Consider the following 16,066-nt stretch of genomic DNA (forward strand, 5'->3'; position numbering starts at 1 on the left):
TAATTTTTTTTTTCTTTTTTCCAACGTTTTATTTATTTTTGGGACAGAGAAAGACAGAGCATGAACGGGGGAGGGGCAGAGAGAGAGGGAGACACAGAATCGGAAACAGGCTCCAGGCTCTGAGCCATCAGCCCAGAGCCTGACGCGGGGCTCGAACTCACGGACCGCGAGATCGTGACCTGGCTGAAGTCGGACGCTTAACCGACTGCGCCACCCAGGCGCCCCTACATTAATTTTTTTAAAGAAATCCCATTCAAGGAATTTGACAGAAATTGTAAAAGAAAAAGTTTGTGGTCCATGTTATTTCATGCATGTATGATTTTACATTATAATGACTGTATGTATATATGCTGCTTTTGGCCTTTTTCACATTATTATAAACATTTTTTCATTCAGCTCAAATTTGTCATGTCATATTCACTGCTTATAAAAGTTCTATTGAGTTGATATGGAATAATTTAGGTAACTGCTTTACTTTTGTTGGTCATTTCTAGTTTTTCAGTATTGTAGTATTACAGTGAGTGTCTTGGGGGTTTAGTTATTTTTTTTATTTTAGATTATTTCCCTAGGAAGAATTTCCAGGAGTGGAAATTACTGAGTCAAAATATATGATTTACATATGTTTGTTTACTCATTCATTATATAATTTACGTCTGTCTTTTAAAGAAGTATTGCAATAGTTTTAATCCCATACCCAGTTTCCTTGCGAATCCAGAGGTGTGCTGTTGTACATAGATTTGGAGGACTTGAAGTTTACATGTGTGAAAAATAATGTAGTCATAATTATACCCCTACTTATTAAGAAGTGTTCTTTCCAATGTAATTTTTTTTGAAATTTTCAGTGACTGATGGAACTAAGTTTTCATTTCTTCCAGAATGCATGTGATGCAGAAAAGTCTTATGAAGTGTTACTGAGCCTTGTGATAAGTGAACTGTCTAAAGGAAAGTTATACCATGAAGAAGGAACTCAGGAATGTGCAATGGTATGCTCTAGGTGTAGAGATTATTTGTTAAAAATTTAGATTTTGTTGCCATTATGAATTTAATTTTTAAGCTATATCTATTAGAGAATGAATTGTTTAAATTCTCTTTTTTGACTTTAGGTTAGCCCTATTGCTTGGTCTCCTGAATCCATGGAAAAATACTTACAGGACTTCTGCTTACCTTTCCTCAGAATCACCAGCCTTCTTCAGCATCACCTTTTTGGGGAAGATTTACCTAGCTGCCAGGTATAATTTGGTATAGTATTTATATGCAGGACTGTCATGCAAGTGTATGTTAGTCTAACTCAAAAGGAATAAATATTTAGAACATTTACTATTAATGTTATTTTTTTGTATTTGCTAGCATCCACTCATTTTTATGATATTATTAATATTTGATATTAGAGCACTTTTAGATGAGATCAGTGATAATAAATGCCCAACACTTGAATAGGATCATAGTATTCATATTGATATATTTAGCATTATTTTTATCATATTGATAAATTAGTCACTGATCATCATCTGCCTTTCTATCCTTTTAAAAGTTATGTTGATCAGAAAGCTGGTTGTCTGAAGACATGATGGCATTTATATAACTTTAGGACAGGAAAATGCTCAGTTTGTAGCCAGTTAAGTTAAAAATTTGGATATATTAGTGGTTTAGCCTATTTCATAAAACTGTGGGTTGATGTGAGTAGGCAAGAAAGTGACAGAATGGGGAACCACTATGTTTATAGGATTATAATCCTGACATTATCTCCCATATGTTTCCAGGGAATTTGATATTAATTCCATGGGAATTAAGACATTTGTCATATATATGGCCTTTGAAGCCTGTAGTATATCAGAATTAAGCAGTTGATTGTTCTTTCTCTCTTAAGTAATTGACCATTGCATTAAATAGTTTGGATTGTTTGGTTTTTTTCAAATGATTCAAGATAAACTCTATACATTTGTCTTTGAAACATTCAGAATTTATGGACATTGAATAAATTAAAACTGTTCATCCATTAGATTTTCTTTCATAGGTGTTTTATTTTTAAATTTCAACTTAAAAGTGTTTTCTTCTGCTATACAGTAGTTGTTCCTTATCCATGGGGAATATGTTCTAAGGCTCCTAGTGTATGCCTGAAACTGGGGATAGTGCTGAACCCTATATATATTAAGTATTTTTTCTCTGTACATAAATATCTATGATAAAGTTTAATTTATAAATCAGGCATAGTAAGAGATTAACAACTAATAATGAAACAATTATAAGAGTATACTATAATAAAAGTTATGTGAATGCTGTCTCTCTCTTAAAATAACTGTATTCACCCTTCTTGTGATGATGTGAGATGACAGAATACCAACAGGATGAGACGAAGTTAGGTGAATGATGTGTAGGCATTGTGATGTAGTGTTAAGTTACTATTGACCTTCTAACTATATATCAGAAGATGGATCATCTGTTTCTGAACTACAGTTGACCACCAGTAACTGAAGCCACAGAAAACAAAACTGGGATAAGGGGGAACTACTGTCTGAGCATCTTCAAGCATGTAGGAGATTAATTTTTTAAAAATATGCTACTTCATTAATTTTTCTTTCTTCACATTTAAAGGCCATAGGCTGTGGCTCTTTGTATGCTTATTACCTTATGGTTTATTTTATCATTTGTTTTTATTGGAAGTTATTTTTCTCCCCTAAGTTGGACATTATCTGGAAGCAGAAGCTCTCGAACTGGGCATTGAAAGTGGGTTGGGGGTTGGGTGTACAGTGATGCCTATAGTAGAGCACCAGGCACATGCTTAGAACAGGGAAGGAATGCATCAGTTAGGAGGCCTGAAAGGAGCAGTGCTACTTAGTATTAGAAATACATTAAGGGGAAGTTGTAGTGAATCTTGAATTTCACATGAAGAAATTTGGACCATTGAAAGATTTGGGACAAAAATGTGACATGATTCAAATTTTATTTCAGGATGAAATTTCATTCTAATATTAGACAGATTTGAGAGTGTGAGGAATGCGGGCCTGGGAACAGAAAAGCTAGTTGGGGAATGACATAATAGAAATAGAAGAGGATAGGGAGCAATTAAAGATTACAGAGGTGGAATAGTCAAGATTTGACAGCTAGTTGAACATGTGGGAGTCAAGGGAGAAGAGAGAGTCACACTGTACTTGGGTTTTGGGCCTCTGAGACTTGAACCTTTCTGGTATAGTTAATAGAAGGAGGAAGTATGGAACAAGTCTCTGGGACCTGAGTGAAAGAATTTTGCATATATTCAAGTTGAGGGGTTGGTTGGATATGGATATATTCAACTGAAGTGAGAAAAGTTAGATTACAACTTTAGGTAGAAGTTCTCTTTTTGTTTAGATTTCTGTCATCTGTGTTATCTAACTTTTGTAGATTTCACATTTTTTTCTTTGTGTCACTTTCATTTAATTTTTTTGGTTAGCGATATATTTATTCTCACAAATACTTTTATAATCAATTTGTCAATTTTCTTCCAATAGCCTACAAGATGTTAGATGAGAATTGCTTGCTTTCAACATGTAGTTTTAAGACATTGAGCATAGTTTATATGTCCATTCAGGGCTTCTTTTAATTTTCATAGAATTTTTAAATTGTCATCTTTTTTATGTTTACTTTATTTCTGAGAGAGAGCACAAGTGGGGGAGGGGCAGAGAGAGAGAGGGGGACAGAGGATCCGAAGCAGGCTCCGTGCTGAAAGGAGTGAGCCTGATGTGAGGCTTGAACTCATAAACTGCAAGATCATGACTTGAGCTGAAGTCAGATGCTCAACCAACTGAGCTACCCAGGCACTCCTAAAATTGTCATCTTAAAGTCTGGAACATTCTTCATAAAGTGAACCCAAGAGGCTTTATGGTTTTAGTTTCTTTCTAAATGATGTGTTATTTCTGTGACACTCTGATTACTTCTTGCTGGTATAGAATAATACTATTAATTTTGGTGTGTTCTTGTAACTGGTCACTTGCTGAACTCTTACTAATTTGAATAGTTTGCCTGTTGATTCTTTTAGGTGCTTTATGTAATTATCATATCATCTGAAAATAGTGAGAATGTTGTCTCTTTCCTTCAAATATTTATTTTTCTATTATTGTCTTAATACATGTCTAGTGAGTATTTTGAACAGTGGATGTAACAGGCAGCATCCTTTTTTTTTTTTTAATTTACATCCACATTAGCATATAGTGCAACAATGATTTCAGGAGTAGATTCCTTAGTGCCCCTTACCCATTTAGCCCATGCCCCTTCCCACAACCCCTCCAGTAACCCTCAGTTTGTTCTCCATATTTATGAGTCTCTTCTGTTTTGTCCCCCTCCCTGTTTTTATATTATTTTTGTTTCCCTTCCCTTATGTTCATCTGTTTTGTCTCTTAAAGTCCTCATATGAGTGAAGTCCTAAGATTTTTGTCTTTCTCTGACTAATTTCATTTAGCATAATACCCTCCAGTTCATCCACGTAGTTTCAAATGGCAAGATTTCGTTCTTTTTGATTGCCGAGTAATACTCCGTTGTATATATATACCACATCTTCTTTATCCATTCATCCATCGATGGACATTTGGGCTCTTTCCATACTTTGGCTATTGTTGATAGTGCTGCTATAAACATGGGTGTGCATGTTTCCCTTCGAAACAGTGCATATATATCCCTTGGATAAATGCCTAGTAGTGCAATTGCTGGGTCATAGGGTAGTTCTGTTTTTAGTTTTTTGAGGAACCTCCATACTCTTTTCCAGAGTGGCTGCATCAGCTTGCATTCTCACCAACAATGCAAAAGAGATCCTCTTTCTCCGCATCCTCACCAACATCTGTTGTTGCCTGAGTTGTTAATGTGAGCCATTCTGACAGGTGTGAGGTGGTATCTCGTTGTGGTTTTGATTTGTTATTTCCCTGATGATGAGTGATGTTGAGCATTTTTTCATGTGTCAGTTGACCATCTGGATGTCTTCTTCTTTGGAGAAGTGTCTATTCATATCTTTTGCCCATTTCTTCCCTGGATTATTTGTTTTTTGGATGTTGAGTTTGATAAGTTCTTTATAGATTTTGGATACTAACCCTTTATCTGTGTCATTTGCAAACATCTTCTCCCATTCTGTCAGTTGCCTTTTAGTTTTGCTGATTGTTTCCTTCACTGTGCAGAAGCTTTTTATTTTGATGAGGTCCCAGTAGTTCATTTTTGCTTTTGTTTCCCTTGCCTCTGGAGATGTGTTGAGTAAGAAGTTGCTGCGGCCAAGGACAAAGAGGTTTTTGCCTGCTTTCTCCTGGAGGATTTTGATGGCTTCCTGTCTTACATTTGTGCCTTTCACCCATTTTGAGTTTATTTTTGTGTGTGGTGTAAGAAAGTGGTCCAGGTTCATTCTTCTGCATGTCGCTGTCCAGTTTTCCCAGCACCAGTTGCTGAAGAGACTGTCTTTATTCCATTGGATATTCTTTCCTGCTTTGTCAAAGATTAGTTGGCCATATGTTTGTGGGTCCATTTCTGGGTTCTCTATTCTGTTGCATTGATCTGAGTGTCTGCTCTTGTGCCAGTACCATACTGTCTTGATGATTACAGCTTTGTAGTATAGCTTGAAGTCCAGGATTGTGATGCCTCCTGCTTTGGTTTTCTTTTTCAAGATCGCTTTGGCTATTTGGGGGTCTTTTCTGGTTTTATACAAAGTTTAGGATTATTTGTTCTAGCTCTGTGAAGAATGCTGGTGTTATTTTGACAGGGATTGCATTGAATATGTAGATTGTTTTGGGTAGTATCAACATTTTAACGATATTTGTTCTTCCTATCCAGGAGCATGGAATCTTTTTCCATTTTTTTGTGTCTTCTTCAGTTTCTTTCATAAGCTTTCTATAGTTTTCAGTGTATAGATTTTTCACCTCTTTGGTTAGATTTATTCCTAGGTGTTTTATGGTTTTTGGTGCAACTGTAAATGGGATCGATTCCTTGATTTCTCTTTCTGTCGCTTCATTGTTGGTGTATAGGAATGCAACCAATTTCTGTGCATTGATTTTATATCCTGCAACTTTGCTGAATTCATGAATCAATGCTAGCAATTTTTTTGTGGAATCTTTTGGGTTTTCTATATAGAGTATCATGTCATTTGCAAAGAGTGAAAGTTTGACCTCCTTCTGGCTGATTTGGATGCCTTTCATTTCTTTGTGTTGTCTGATTGCAGAGGCTAAGACTTCCAATACTATGTTGAATAACAGTGGTGAGAGTGGACATCCCTGTCTTGTCCCTGACCTTAGGGGGAAAGCTCTTAGTTTTTCCCCAGAGGATGATATTAGTGTTGGTTCATTCATATATGACTTTTATGATCTTGAGGTATGCTCCTTCTATCCCTACTTTCTTGAGGGTTTTTATCAAGAAAGGAGGCAGCATCCTTTTTTGTACCCTATCCTAAGAGACTTCTTTTAAAGTTTCCTGTGCATTTCTTTTTGTTTGTTTCTTTTTTATTATTATTATAAATGGAATTATTTAAAATTAATTTTCTAGTATGTTGCTAAGATGTAGAAATGCAACTGGATTTTTGAACATTAATCATCTACATTTATCCACCTTGCTAATAAATTCTATGATTATTTGTAATAGACAGTAGACTCTTGAGTTTCACAAGACATTTAAAAAAAATTTTTTAACATTTTGGTAAGCCATGGGAATTCATCAAGAATGATACCTAGTACGTATTCCAGCACAACATTCTGCTCTCCACGGTAATCTTTAGACTTCCTAATTTGGTTAAATGTCTTAACCTAACACTATTTCCACTACCATAAGAGGGCTAATTATAGTAAACTATATGGTTCTCCTATATTTTTTCTACTTAAATGCAGCCTCTCTTATTTATCCTCTAACTCCGGAATTCTTACAGAGGGACTTCAGGTAATTTTTGAATTCCATAGCATTACCTGTAAAATGTTTGTGTATATGTATTTTTCTTAGAAGAAAATGGTTATCAGACTCTTCTAGGGGACCTTGATTTTTTTTTTTTTTTAATTTTTTTTTCAACGTTTATTTATTTTTGGGACAGAGAGAGACAGAGCATGAACGGGGGAGGGGCAGAGAGAGAGGGAGACACAGAACCGGAAACAGGCTCCAGGCTCTGAGCCATCAGCCCAGAGCCCGACTTGGGGCTCGAACTCACGGACCGCGAGATCGTGACCTGGCTGAAGTCGGACGCTTAACCGACTGCGCCACCCAGGCGCCCCTAGGGGACCTTGATTATCACCACCATCCCAACATTTGAAAATCAGTGCTCTAATATATCTCCTTTAATTCTTTTTTCTCTCTTCTGTCAAACAATAGTTTTGCCATGAATATTTATATTGATAGCTAGCATTTACTGTATACTGACTACATGCTAAGCGCTATTAAGTGCTTTGCGTTTGAATTCATTTAAGTTCCACAACAATTCTGAGATGGCTGTTATAGTCCTCACTTTACAGACAAGTAAACAGGCCCAGAGCTGAATAATCTGCTCAAGACTCACAGCTAGTATTTAAAGCAGCCAGGATTTGAACACAGTCAGTCTGCATGCCAAATCTGAACTATTACCGTCTGAACTGTGCTACTGCTTGCTACATAAAACTTTTTTTGAAGCACTCAGTTTTCTTCTAGTATTCCGTCTATAAAAACTGTTAAAATATTGCATGTTGTACTTTCTTTGAATCTCAATACAATTGTGAATACTTCATCTATAGGTGTCTCTTTTAGTACAATAATAGGATGATCAATTTATTGATAGCTGAATAGACATGGAAATAGCAAAAAAAAATTGAAAACATCTGAAGTATCCATCAATGAGAAGCTTGTTAAATAAATTGTGGTTTTTTCATACAATGGAATACTCTTCAGAAGAGAATAGAGGGCACCTGGGTGGCTCAGTTGGTTTAGCATCTGACTTCGGCTCAGGTCATGGTCTCGCGGTCCATGAGTTTGAGCCCCATGTCAGGCTCTGTGCTGGCAGCTCAGAGCCGGAGCCTGCTTCAGATCCTGGTCTCCCTCTCTCTCTCTGCCCTTCTGGCACTCATGCTCTGTCTCTCTCTCTCCCGCAAAAAATAAATAAACGTTAAAAACAATTTTTTAAAGAAAAGAATAGAAAGTTTTCTATGTATTGATATGGAAAAATCTCAAAAATATTTTAAGTAAACAAAGGCAAGGTATGCTTATATTAAATTCAATAGGGGAAAAATAGTGGTTTATATACACACACACGCGCGCGCGCATGCACACACACACACACACACACACACACACACTCTGGAAAAATACATTAAAAAATTATGGTCAGTTCCGGGGCGCCTAGATGGCTCAGTCGGTTAAGCATCGACTTCGGCTCAGGTCATGATCTCACAGTTTGTGAGTTCGAGCCCCGTATCGGGCTCTGTGCTGACAGCTCAGAGCCTGGAGCCTGCTTCAGATTCTGTGTCTCCCTCTCTCTCTGCCTCTTGCCTGCTCATGCTCTGTCTCTGTCTCAAAAATAAATAAAACATTTAAAAAAAATTATGGTCAGTTCTTACCTAGGAGTTGGGATTGTGAGTTTGAGATTTGTATCGAAAGGGAACAGAGATGGTTTAAAGTTTTGTTTTTTTTTAATGATATCTTTTCATACTTTCTAGTGTTTAAATATTATAAACATATTCTGCAATAATTATGTTTGCAGAAAAGAAAAATATATATTTTTTGAACAGGTAATGTATTCATAGTTTTCAAAATTCAAAAGTACAGTTTCTTTTTTTAAAAAGTTTTTATTTAAATTCCAGTTAGTTACCATACAGTATAATACTAGTTTCAAATGTACAATATAGTGATTTAAGCGCTATCATACAACACCTGGTGTTCATCACAGAAAGTGCACTCCTTAATCCCCATCGCGTATTTGACCCATCTCCCCACCCACTTCCCCTCTGATAACCATCAATTTGTTCTCTCAAACAATTTTTTTCCCCTTTGCTCGTTTGTTTTGTTTCTTAAAATCCACATGTGAGTGAAATCATACAGCATATGGTATTTGTCTTACTCCGCTTAACTTACTTCGCTTAGCATAATACATTCTAGCTCCATAGATGTCATTGCAAATGGCAAGGTTTCATTCGTTTTGATGGCTGAGTAATACTTCATTGTACATATATATACCACATCTTTATCCATTCATCTATCAATGGGCACTTGAGCTGCTTTTATAATTTGGCTGTTGTTGATAATGCTGCTCTAAACATTGGGGGTGCATGTGCCCCTTCAAGTCAGTATTTTTGTATCCTTTGGGGTAAATACCTAGTAGTGCAATTGCTGGGTCATAGGGTGGTTCTATTTTTAACTTTCTGAGGAGCCTCCATACTGTTTTCCAGAGTGGCTGCACCAGTTTGCATTCCCACCAACAGTGTAAGGGGGCTCCCCTTTTTCCGCATCGTTGCTAATATCTGTTGTTCCTGTGTTGTTAGTTTAAGCCATTCTGACAGGTGTGAGGTGGTATCTCACTGTGGTTTTGATTTGTATTTCTTGATGATGAGTGATGTTTCATATGTCTGTTAACCATCTGTATGCCTTCTTTGAACAAGTGTCTATCCATGTCTTCTGCCCATTTCTTAACTGGATTATTTGTTTTTTGGCTGTTGAGTTTGATAAGTTCTTTATAGATTTTGGATACTAACCCTTTATCAGATAATGTTGTTTGTAATAACTTCTCCCATTCCATAGATTACTTTTTAGTTTTGTTATTTCCTTCACTGTGCAGAAGGTGTTTTGTCTTGATGAAGTCTCGGTAGTTCATGTTTGCTTTTGTTTCCCTTGCCTCTGGAAACGTGTCTAGTTAGAAGTTGCTACACCTGATGCCTAAGAGGTTACTGCCTGTGTTCTCCTGTAGGATTTTGATCGTTCCCTGTCACACATTTAGATCTTTCATCCATTTTGTATTTATTTTTGTGTATGGTATAAGAAAGTGATCCAGTTTCATTCTTCTGCATGTTGCTGTCCAATTTTCCCAACACCACTGGTTGAGGAGACTTTTTATCCATTTGTTATTCTTTCCTGCTTTGTTGAAGATTAGTTGACCATATAGTTGTGGGTTTATTTCTGGGTTTTCTATTCTGTTCCATTGATTTCTGTGTCTATTTTTGTGCCAGTACCATACTGTTTTGGTGACTACAACTTTGTAATATAACTTGAAGTCCAGAATTGTGATGCCTCCAGCTTTGCTTTTCCTTTTCAAGATGGGCTTTGGCTATTTAGGGTCCTTAGAGATCATTTCATATTCAATATATGAAGATCTTCCTCATTTTGTTTTACAGATTCAGAATATTTCATTGTATGAGGTACCAGGATTTATTTAATCAGTCCTCCATTAATAAATATTTGGGTTATTTCTAGTCCTTTGCTCTTTGTAAATGATACAACAATGAATAATAGTATATGCAAGTTATTTTGCATGTTTTTTTTATTGTATTTGTAGGATAAATTCTTTGAAGTGATTTGCTGTGGCAGCCCTTACACGCACTTGTAGTTATGATGGTTGTTACCAAACTACCCTTCATTGAAGTTGTACCAATTATGTTGACAGTAATGTATGAGAGTTTCCCTATACTGTACTTGTATCTACTTAGTGTGTTATCACACTGTTTGATTTTTGCCTCTAGATCTTTTGTCTAGGTAAAATATATCTCATTGTAGTTTTTATTAGCATTCCTCCTAAGGTTGAGCATGTTCCATATTTAGGAGCCATTTTCTTTTACTCCAATTAACTTGTTATATAGCACTTCTTTTGAAAATAATTAGAGAATGAAAAAATTAAAAAGATAATTTACTGTGTGATCTTGAAAAAAGTATCTCATGACTTTTCTTTGTTTAGAATAATCTGCCACTCTGTTTTGTTTAAGTTGAATGGGAAACTTTTCTTTCATTTTTTATTTCTTTCATAAATTTTTCCTCAGCTATGATTCTTTCATTTCAGTGAACTGCATTTGGACTCAGTATCTGCTTCATAAAATACAGGCCAAGTAATCATGAAGTAGCCTAGGAATCCCAGGAGAAAAGAAATACATTTATGTAAATCTTTGTTAATTTTTATTGGTTGTTGGATTTCCTGTCACAAAGATGGAAATGTTGCTATTTTTCTACCATTGGTAGTTCCCTTTTTCTCAGGTTATTTTTGTGTCTTACATTAGAAATAACTGTCTTCTCTCAAAACAGCAGTAAGATAAATCATTTATAAATATATATGCACAAAACAACAAAACTCCAAATTACGTATGCAGAAATTGACAGAATTGAAAGAAAAAACAGACAAATCCACAATTACAACTAGAGATTTCAGGGTTCTTTCTTACTAGTCAATAACAAGTAGACAGATAACCAAATAGTATAAATGTTATCTGAATAATACTATCAATCAACTTGGTGTAATGACATCTATAGAATACTTCACCAAACAATAATAGAATGCATATTTTTTACTAGTGTACATGAAATATTCACCAGAATATACCATATGCCAAGCCATAATGCAAGTATCAATAAATTCAGAAGAACTGAAATCATACAACACGTTTCTGCCACACAGGAATTAAATTAGAAATCAATAACAAAAAATATGGAAATCCCCAAATGTGTGGGAATTAAGCAACATACTTTTAAATAACTTACATTAGGTCAGAAATTCCAAGGAAATTAGAAAACACTTAAACTGAGTGAAAATGAAAACACAGCATAGCAAAAAAGTGGGATGCCGCTAAAGTAGTCCTTGGAGAGATACAGCTTCAAATGCTTATATTTAAAAAGAAGAAAGTTCTAGGGGCACCTAGATAGCTCAGTCAGTTAAATGTCCTAGTCTTGATTTCAGCTCAGATCTCAGGTCATAAGGTCAAGCCCTGCATGGGGCTCTGCACTGATAGCACCAAGCCTGCTTGAGATCCTCTCTCCTTCTGCCTCTGCCCCCGCCCCCACACAAAAAAGTAAGTAAATAAACATTTAAAAAATTGAAGAAACTTCTCAAGTCATTTGTCTAAATTTCTACTTTATGAAGCTTCTAGTTTCAAATTAGACCCCGAGCAATTAAAAGAAAGGAAATTACAAAAATTAGAGCAGAAATCAATGAAGGAGTAATGAAGAGACAGTAGAGAAATTCAGTGAGTCAAAAATCTGTTTTTTTGTGAAGATCAGTAAAATGGATAAACCTAAAATGTTAGGAGCTCAGCTGAGCTGGGAGAAAGAGAATTGAGCTGCTGGGTGTCAGAGTAGCTGATTAAAGTCAGTCATAAGCCAAAAGTAGAGAATTAGGTCTTCAGTCACTTACTGTGAAGCAGGAGGCTAAGACCAGAAGAAGTGCCAGTTCCTTCTGTTCCATTTACCCTTATGGAATGAAATGGTACAACAGTGGAGGATCAGGTGTATCAGCACAGATATGGGGATCTGTTGAAGGAGCCCCAAAAACCCCGAACTAAAAGCTCTGGCAGTGTTATGGACTCTGAGATAGAGAAGAGGTTGGGGAGACAAGGATAAGAGTAGAAGACACTCCTTCTCAAGGCTTCAGATAAAGAAGCCTAGGAATAAAGGTACCAGGGCTGGGAATGTAAATATATGAAAGAGTGTGACAGGATGGGGGTAGGGGGCTGAGAACTTGACTAGAAATTCCTTCAGAGACTGCAGTGCATTTTGGCTGTGTACTGGATCTTATGTAGGGAGGGCAGTTTTCATCCATGAAGACTGCGAAGTAAAACCTTTATAAATTGCCTATAGTTAGGTCTGAAAAAATCACACATAGAATTTTAACCAGGAGCCAGACTCCTCACCAGATCGATAAGAAAAAGAAAAGAAGGTACAAATTACCAATATCAGGAATGAAGGAGGAAACATCCCTACAAAACTGTAAGAGAGTATTATGAATAACATTTGCCAATAAACTTGTTAATGTAGATTAAATGGACAAATTCCTTGAAAAATAAAACTTACTAAAACTGACTCAAGAAGAAATAGAAAGTCTTAACTAGATCTGTATAAAGTAAGAAAGTTGATTTAGCTATTAAACCTCTATAATTATTATCCTTCCAAAAAAGAAAAGTCAACAACTTTATACCAACAAAGATAACATCATGGTGAATCCTATCAAACATTTAAGGAAGAAATTCCATTGATACATATAAACTCTTTCAGAAAACAGAGGAAGAAGAAACAGTCCAAATTCATTTTAATTGGCCAATTTTACCCTGACACCCAAATCAGGCATCGTGAGAAAACTACAAACCCACATCTTTCATGAACATAAAGCAAACGCCTTGACAAAATATTAGCAGTAGAAGAGGATAATACATCATGGCCAAGTGGGTTTATTCTAGGAATGCATAGTTGGTTCAACAACAAAAATCATTTAATTTAATTTAATTCACCATATCAATAAAAGAGATTTTTAAAAAGCATATTATCATCTCAGTAGTCAAAAATTTTTTTGGACGAAATTCAATTCCTGTTCATGGTAAAAACACGAAAAAAACAACCGAAAGCAATTTTTTTCAGCCTAATAAAAGAAATGTATGAAAAATGCATAGCTAACATCATAATTAATAATGAAAGATAGGAAACTTTCTCCTGAAGATCAGGAACAAGACCAGGATGGCTGCCCTCATCACTTCTTTTTAGTATTGAGTTAGAGGTTCTGGGAAGAGCAGTTAGGCAAGAAAAAGAAATAAAAGGCATCTGGATTGGAAAGGAAGAGGTAAAATAACGTCTGTTTTCAAATTAGATAATCTTTTATGTGGGCAAATTATAAGGAATCTCCAAAAAACTATTAAAGCAAATCACTGAGTTCAGCAGAGTTATAGGATACATGATCTATGTACCATAAAAAAAAAAAAAAAAAAAAAAACAACCCACATCTAATTTAAAAAAAAAATTTTTTTTTTTCAACGTTTATTTATTTTGGGGACAGAGAGAGACAGAGCATGAACGGGGGAGGGGCAGAGAGAGAGGGAGACACAGAATCGGAAACAGGCTCCAGGCTCTGAGCCATCAGCCCAGAGCCCGACGCGGGGCTCGAACTCGCGGACCGCGAGATCGTGACCTGGCTGAAGTCGGACGCTTAACCGACTGCGCCACCCAGGCGCCCCAACCCACATCTAATTTATTTGCACTGGCAGTGAGCAATCCAAAAATGAAATTTAAGAAATAATTCCAGGGTGCCTGGGTGGCTCAGTCGGTTAATCAGCTCAGGTCATGATCTCGCGGTCTGTGAGTTCAAGCTCCGCGTCGGGCTCTGTGCTGACAGCTCAGGGCCTGGAGCCTGTTTCGGATTCTGTGTCTCCCTCTCTCTCTGACCCTTCCCCGTTCATGCTCTGTCTCTCTCTGTCTCAAAAATAAATAAATGTTAAAAAAAAATTTTTTTTTTTTTAAAGAAATAATTCTATTTACAATAGGGCGATGAAAATATTCTGGAATTAGTTTGTGATGGTTGCACAATTCTGTGAATGTACTAAACTGTGCATGTTAAGAGGGTGAATTTTATGGAATACAAATTACATCTCAATTAAAAAAAATATATGGAGGAAGGACTTGTATCCAGAATATGTTAAGAACTCTTGTAAGTCAATAATTAAAACAAAAACCACACAGTGGGCATAAAATTTGTATAGGCACTTTTCATAGGAATGATATGTGTGAAAGAGAGGCGCCTGGGTGGTTCAGTTGGTTAAGCATCCGACATCGGCTCAGGTCATGATCTCACAGTTCAAGCCCTGCTTCAGGCTCTGTGCTGACAGCATGGATCCTGGAGCCCACTTTGAGTTCTTTGTCTCTCTCTCTTTTGCCTCTCCCTCCCACCCTCCCTCCATTCCTTTCTCTTTCTCTCTCTCTCCTCCCCCCTCCCCAAAATAAGTAAACATTAAAAATTTTTTAATATATATAAAAGACCTACAAGTAAGTAAAAAGGTGTTCGCCATCATTGTTGATGAGAAGAGTACAAATTAATGTTACAAGTGTTGGTAAGGATTTGGAGTATCTGCAGCTCTCACTCATTGCTGGTGGGAATACAAAATGTTATAATCAAATTTGAAAAAAATGTGGCAGTTTCTTTAAAAAGCTGAGCTATCCTGAGTATCTACCAAAAGAAATGAGAACATATATTCACATAAAGACTTTTACATAAATGTTTATAACAGCTTGATTTGTGTAGTCAAAAACTGAAACAAGCCAGAATTCATCAGCTAGTGAATACATCAACAAAATGTGGTAATATCCATGCAGTGGAATACTACTCAGCAGTAAAAAGGAATGGGCTGCTGATAGAATAACATGAATGAATCTCAAAATATTTTGCTAACTGAAAGAGGCCAGGCACAAAAGATTTTCTCTATCTATCTATCTACACACACACACACACACACACACACACACATACACATACACACACACACATATACATATATACACATACTGTTTGAGCCTATCTATATGAAAAATTTTTTTAAAGCCAAAACTATAATGACAGCAAGCAGGATTAGTGGTTTCTTGGGGCCAGGAGTAATGGCTGGAATTGAAGGCATACAGGCACAAGGAAACTTGGAGGGGATGGAATTGTTCCAAAGTTTTTTTGTAGTAGTGGTTACTTGGCTACACTTGCCAGAATTCATCAAAATACACTCAAAGTGGATGAATTTTATGGTATATAAACTACACCTCAATAAAGTTGTTTTTTTTTTTTTTTTCAACGTTTATTTATTTTTGGGACAGAGAGAGACAGAGCATGAACGGGGGAGGGGCAGAGAGAGAGGGAGACACAGAATCGGAAACAGGCTCCAGGCTCTGAGCCATCAGCCCAGAGCCTGACACGGGGCTCGAACTCACGGACCGCGAGATCGTGACCTGGCTGAAGTCGGACGCTCAACCGACTGCGCCACCCAGGCGCCCCAATAAAGTTGTTTTTTAAGATGCCTTGTGTAGCTATGTAAATGGGGGATTTGCAGCCTCATTTCTAGAGATTTTAAACATTAACATCTTTTTCAGCCTGTGTATCATTTTGCTTTTTTATCTTTATTTTTCTTTGTTGTACATTTTAGAATTTTGTGCTTAATCTGCATAATGAGTTCAGTTTTAC

The 16,066-nt window shown here is 36.4% G+C and overlaps 1 protein-coding gene across 4 annotated transcripts in view; it reads left to right on the forward strand.

Annotated features, from left to right (window-relative positions):
* UBR3 (ubiquitin protein ligase E3 component n-recognin 3) overlaps positions 1-16,066 on the forward strand; it is a 241,425-nt gene that overhangs the window by 215,159 nt on the left and 10,200 nt on the right. For all 4 annotated transcript variants that reach the window (XM_045480143.1, XM_045480144.1, XM_045480145.1 and 1 more), the window contains 2 exons: positions 876-983; positions 1,104-1,229. In XM_045480143.1, coding sequence (XP_045336099.1) covers positions 876-983; positions 1,104-1,229 — 234 coding nt within the window. The remainder of the gene's footprint in view (positions 1-875; positions 984-1,103; positions 1,230-16,066) is intronic.

This window comes from Leopardus geoffroyi, chromosome C1 (genome assembly GCF_018350155.1).
Source record: "Leopardus geoffroyi isolate Oge1 chromosome C1, O.geoffroyi_Oge1_pat1.0, whole genome shotgun sequence".
Classification (NCBI taxonomy): Eukaryota; Metazoa; Chordata; class Mammalia; order Carnivora; family Felidae; genus Leopardus; species Leopardus geoffroyi.